The sequence below is a fragment of the Vombatus ursinus genome, unplaced genomic scaffold (assembly GCF_900497805.2).
Source record: "Vombatus ursinus unplaced genomic scaffold, bare-nosed wombat genome assembly UNPS02012082.1, whole genome shotgun sequence".
Classification (NCBI taxonomy): Eukaryota; Metazoa; Chordata; class Mammalia; order Diprotodontia; family Vombatidae; genus Vombatus; species Vombatus ursinus.
The window spans coordinates 4,403,166-4,409,568 of NW_020951860.1; the positions used below are offsets into that span (position 1 = coordinate 4,403,166).

Below are 6,403 nucleotides of genomic sequence, written 5' to 3' on the forward strand. Positions count from 1 at the left end.
CCAGAAACCCTTCTATCACTAAGCTGAGACAAAGTTTCACATCTCTGCTAAATTCTGTAAGCTCCAGCCTATTACTGTTTCAGGCAAAATAGCAGCTATATTAAAATTCTCTTAGGACACTGGTTATATAATGGTGACTTTGGGGAAACTACTCCCTACTTGTGATCAGTGTTTGGATATCAGCCATCAATGTGACATTGGTTGCGAAAGGCAGTGGAATATTTTTCTATCCTGTATGAAATAGAATGTTAGGTCAGGTCAGGTCAGGTCAGCACTCACATTGTTGTCCTAAAGTTGTCACAAACTGCTACAACTAAAAGCAGATAGTTTTTTTTTTTCCCCATGAAAGTTTACACAGCAATAAAACTGGATTAAAGTAAGTTTCTAAGTATTTAGATATGTAATATTTTGGGGTTGGTTCTGAGAGGAGTCATCAGATTGTGATGGACTAGTTTCTTGGATTATTTTACTTTAAACTGCTATCATTAGTTTGCATTCATTACATTCTAACCTCATAAACATTTGTAACCAGTTTTCCATTTCCTGGTTTTAAATCCTCTTTTAGCAATATGTCGTGTAGTCAAAAAGCCCCAGATTTGGAGTCAAAAGAATTGGGTTCAAGTCTTAGCTCTGATGCTGACCACCTTACTTACCTTTGTCACTTAGTGTCTCTATGCCTCACCTCATTTTCAAAATGACGAGTCTGGACCATGTGGTGGTGGTGACTTTAATGATGATAATTACTTTCATACTTTACGTTTTTACAAAATCCTTTACATCCATGATTTCATTGTATCTTTATAACAAGTCTTTGAGGAATATACTGTCATTCATTTGAAGAGTGTCCTTTAACATCAAGGGTGATGTCTTACCTTAAGTATAAATTGGATTTAAGTGAGGCAGAGTGGCACAAAGTCATCAGCTTCACTTTTGCTTCCAGAGTCATAGAAGTCCAGTGGCAAGACAACTTATTTTCCCCATTAAATAGATGAGGATCCTGAAGCTCAGAGAATGACTTGCCTAAGGTTACACAGCTAGTGTTTGAGGTAAGATTCCAACCTGGGCTTCCTAACTTGAAGTCTATCCACTATACCATGCTTACTCTCCATAGATTATGTCTAAGTTCTTTTTTCAGCAATAAATTTTATGATATCATATGGTTCTAGGTTTTTGACTTTGAACTCACAAAAGAAGACATGGATGCCCTCCTCCGCCTAAATAGGAATCTTCGATTGGCTCAATTTCCTAAGTAAGTTTAGCTTCCCTTCCTTCTGCTTTAAACAGTGTATGTTCTGTTAATGATAATCATTGGACATGATTGCTTGTAGGAGGGAGGAAGATATTGATGGTTTCATTGCTACAACATAAGCCATTAAAATTGAGGATCAGCTTTGAAATGCTTCAAAGATGAGAGATTTTACCTTAGATCCTAAATACCTGATGTCAGGCAAGGTAATTCATTGGAATTTTGCATGCTACTGCTTACTCCAAATTCATTTCCATTTTCAGAGTCAAATACTAGGGCCCAGACGTGGGGCATTTCCCACCTGTTTTTCATTTTATAAAGACAAAAGCATTACTTGCATTGCTGCATTTTAACCAATGAGGGGCAGTTTTTTTCTGATCTTTCTAAACTTCTGAACTTTTTGTTATCCTCACCTGTAATGTCTGTCTCTCTCTTGCCTCCTTGTCACTGCACAAGCTGTCCACATGTCTACCATGCGTTCCCTCCTCACTTCAGTTTCTTAGAACTCCTTGATCCTGTCAAGGTTCAGTTCAGGTGCCATCTCCTTCAAAAGGCCTTTCTAAATTCCCCCTAGGTATTAATGCTCCCTCCCTCAAATGTCTATACTTTGTACATGGTGTGCATGTTGTATTATTCTAGTAGAGTTAGGCGGGTGGAGAGTGCCATATTTTTCCATTGGGGCAGAAATTCTTTCCCTTTAACCTCAGTACCTCACAATGAACTATTGATTGAATTCATTGATTTGCCAGAAACTCTCCTGCCTATTTTCTAAACATGCATCTCAGAAATGTATAAACAGGTGGTGTGCAAATGTACTTTACTTTGCCAGTGTACCTGTGACACGGAGTGGGGTTAAATGTGTTCATAGCTGATGAAATACCATGAATCCTCATCCGTTTGAAAAGTTAGAGTGTTTTAGAACAAGTCCAAAGCTATATTTCTTCAGGTTCTACTTTGAGGTTTTAGAACTGTCTTGGAGGATGGTGGTGGTGGGGATAACATCAACAGGCTCTTCTGATAATCCATAATATCCTATTCTGGGGAAACAAAATGTCACAGCAGGGACAGTTACCAGTTCCAGCTAGAGTCAAGAATCATGGGATTCACTCTGACCCAATCCTGAGGCAGGATTCAGCAGTCGTGCTTTAATGGTAGGTGGCCTTGATTGTAGATCAGTCAGGATCAGATAGAATGGTAGGTGTATATCACTACCCTTCCTGATCAAGGTTGTTCTGGCCACTTATCCTTTCAGAATGGTAAAATCAAGGCAGGGAATCATGGTAGGGCTGGAACAAATGACTACATTTGGTCTAGAACTTGAGGACTAAGGTAGGAACTTTACATCAGGAACAAATGCCTGCACAAATTTAATAGGTGGTAGAGAAGTAACTCACCTGTAAATTTAGTTAGTTTGATTTAAAAGAATCCAAGGAAGATTCATTGATAAAAATCAAAGCTGTGATCACAAAATGATTTTGTGTTTTCTGGATGCTTGTGGAGTTATTGTCCCTCCATGTTACCGTGTTTAGGCACATCATATACCTGTTTGGGACGTGCTTTCAGGATGATCTCTGATTTCATCAGCATGGAGAATTCTTGGCATGGAAACTTCCTCCACCAAAGAAAAAATTATTAACATTTTTTGTTCTTGTATAACCTGCATTTTCCAATATTTCTATTCTCACTTTCCACTGAAGCGTTATCTCATAATAAAAATTTGTAAAAGGGAAAACAGTTTAGCAAAGGCAATAGTATAGAAAAAAAATCTGATATTATTGCAGTCTTCCCTATCTTTAGCCCCCACTTCCGCAAAGAAAAGAGGAAACTTTTCTTATATCTGTTCTTTGGGACCAAATGTGGTCACTATAATTTCACAATGTTAACTTCAGTTATTCTATTATTCTTGTTCTTTCCATTTATACCTTTGTAGTCATTGCATATGTGATTTTACCAGTCAATGAATGAGCATCTACTGTGTTTCCAGTTTATTGCTGTTACAAAAAGTGCTGCTATATGTATTTTGATAATATATAAGGCCTTTCTTTTTGTGATTGACTCCTTTGGGAGTTGGTGGTATATGCATAGAAATGGGAATTGATGGCAACTGTCTGTTTTTAAAAAAAAATAATTCCAAATTGCTTTACAGAAAGGTTGGACCAATTTGCAGCCCTAATTACAACCCCTACAACATTGATTCTCCCAATATTTTGTCATCTTTGCCAGGTTGCTAGCTGTGGGGGTGAAACCTCAGTTTTCACTTTGTTTATTATTAGTGATTTGGATTGTTCTTTCATATTATAATTTGCAATTCTTCTCTTTGGAAATGTTTGCTGATATTTTCCCCCATTTATACCGCAGGTATTAGCTTTTGTCTTTGGTTATCTGCATAGCTTAGATACCAAACCTTATCAGAAATAGTTGCAAAGTTTTTTTTTTCCTAGTCACTTCCATTCTTATCCTACTTGCCTTAATTTTGTTAATCCCAAAACTTTTGAATTTCATGCAATAAGAATTATCTGTGATCTCCTTTATTCCTGGTTGGGAGGCCTGTGATGTGCCTGACTTAGTAAATAAATTAATATTGAAGAATTGCCTAAAGAAGTTAAGTAATTTGGCCTGAGTCACTTGACTAGTAAATGTCTTGAGGCAGCACTTACATGTCTTCTTGACTCTAAACCAGTACTTTACCTATCATATGCCAGGCTGACTTTTAGCCCTTTTTTTTTTTTTTTTTTTTTAGGCAATTGGGGTTAAGTGACTTGCCCAGGTTCACACAGCTAGTAAGTGTCAAGTGTTTGGTCTGAGGCCAAATTTGAACTCGGGTCCTCCTGACTTCAGGGCCGGTGCTCTATCCACACTTTTAGCCTTTTTTGTAAGCTTTTTGTACTTTAAAAACTTTTTAAGAGCTTTATAGTGGTGAAATTATTCGTATTAATATTTAACTATTGGAGGCATAACCCACATAAGATTTTATTGTCACAGAAGTAAAGTAGTTTCATAAAATATTCAGTAATAAATTATAACCATGCTCCACTGTGGCATTATTCAGCTCATTGCCAATTTTATACCAGTATTTATCTGGAACTAGTTCTCCCAGTAGCATCAATGTTGTGGTCTTACAGAACCAATTAATGATAACAGTGAAAATAACAACAAATCTTTCTTAGGTTGTGAGAGTGTATATAAATAACCTAAAAAGGTATGCCAAGGGATGCTTTGTAACCATCTATACCATGCTTTGCAAACTGTCACATGGGATTAGAGTTATTTCTGCGCCTGAACTGTTGTGGTTTAGGTGTGCTAGGAACCCCAAAATGCAAGGGTACAGGGCACAGGTCTGCCTCCAAAGAATTCACTCACTCAAGCCTTTTTTCAGTCCAAGTAGCAAGTTTGCTGTAAAACCAATAGAAGCAGAGTGGACTCCTAGTGAGTCTGCACTGTTTGTAATACCCCTACAAGTGGGTCAGATTTGAAGAATCTGAACATTTGATGAGGATAAGATTGATATTTTATACAGAAAGACTGTGGGAAGATCTGGATGGGATTAAGGGGTGGCAAGTAGCCTGGGGTAGGGCCACGTGCAGACAATGGAAGGAGTTAAGTGGTGGGAGAGCCCCAGTGAAAGGGCAGTTAAAAGGATTATTGACTGGGAACAGGTTAGCACCAGAGATCTGGGTTCAGGAGTTTTGGGGTTCAGGTCCCAAAGACATGGTATTTTCTTTTTAGGGGTCCATCATTAGCACCCCATCATGAACTAATAATGTTTTTTACATTTTTAAAATGTTTTATAAGACAGGCAGGGAACCCATGCTCTAAGCAGCTTTCTAAGACTCTAAATTACAGAGAAGGTGCTGGGTAGAGGGGGTTTCCTCACCTGGAGTTTCCTTATTATCAGTGATATCACTAGTCTTATCCATCAGGCCCTCCTCCCCATCTCCTGCCACACCTGCATTATTAACTCCTGTGCAAGTCACTAAGTGGGGTTAAGACTAACTCTATGCCAACAGGAGGAAACAATACATGTTACTCAGTTCAAATGTTTATTTGTTAAGTTTATACCAGGATCTTTTTTTTTCTCTTTTTGTAGTGCTAAAAATCACAAAGACTATCCTTTCAACATTGAATACTGAGGATGATCTGGACTAGCCTTCCTTCTCTGCCCTTCCCATCTGAGTACAAAGACAGCAATCTTGACTTCTAGAAAACTTTCTCTACTACCCCAACCCTGGAAAGTGTTTTGTGGTTTAAAAAAATGTATATAGGAACAGCTTTAGTTGGGAAATATAAATATTTGGAGGGTGGCCAGTCTTTCCATTTTTTGCAAAATCTCTAGTACTGTCTAAGGGACTGAAGACAGGGTATTGAGGGATTTTAGAAAACTGACCTATAAATCGCTAATGTCATCCTGTGTGCCACGGTGCCTAAGTTTACCTTTTTCAATTAATTCACAGTGGAGATGTGCATGACTGTTAATAAAGTAATGGTAAGTGAAATAATGAGGGTGCAGTTTTATTGTAGTGATTTAGTGCCGTGTTTATTAGACTCAGATCTATGTATGTGTTGCAAGTGTTGTTTGCTGGGGAATTTCTCAGCCAAGAGGGAGTTGGCTCTCCTGCGAGTGTTTTTCCAGCTAGATAACTATGGTCGGTTTATTTTGCCTGGAAGGAAGTGAGTCCTTTAGTTGACTTGGTGATAATTCTGAGTCACTGGATGAGGGTGAGGGAGAGTCCTTATTTGGCTGTGGGGGAAGAAGGGGACAGCTACTTCACAGAGACTTCTCAAGGGGGACAAAGATTTTGTATCATTCCCCCAAAATGGCTTTTGGGGAGTTTTTGGCAAGTGGGCCAGAGAATGCTGAGTGGCTAGAGGTACAGGGAAAACCTGAGTATCAAGTTTACGAAAGAGGCTTATGGCCAGTTTTACACAAATGACTCTGATGCCTGATAGAGAATTGTTGACTGTGTAAGAAGAGTCCATGCTGTAACACTAATGTTCTTGGAAATGTTATGTTTGTCATCACCACCTCACATCAGAAGAAATCTGAGACTATATTGGAGGTATCATGAACCTCAGTTCATCATTACCATCTTGCATTCAGAGACCTACCATGAAATGCAAAGATTTGGCATCACCTGCCACGTGGACCAGTAAAAGACT

The 6,403-nt window shown here is 38.5% G+C and overlaps 1 protein-coding gene across 1 annotated transcript in view; it reads left to right on the plus strand.

The window, feature by feature from the left end:
• Nucleotides 1-5,742, plus strand: part of AKR1E2 (aldo-keto reductase family 1 member E2) — a 33,470-nt gene extending 27,728 nt beyond the window's left edge. Inside the window, exons 9-10 of the mRNA XM_027857337.1 lie at nt 1,167-1,249; nt 5,334-5,742. Coding sequence (XP_027713138.1) covers nt 1,167-1,249; nt 5,334-5,376 — 126 coding nt within the window. The 3' untranslated portion in view covers nt 5,377-5,742. The remainder of the gene's footprint in view (nt 1-1,166; nt 1,250-5,333) is intronic.
• Nucleotides 5,743-6,403: the final 661 nt, after the last annotated feature.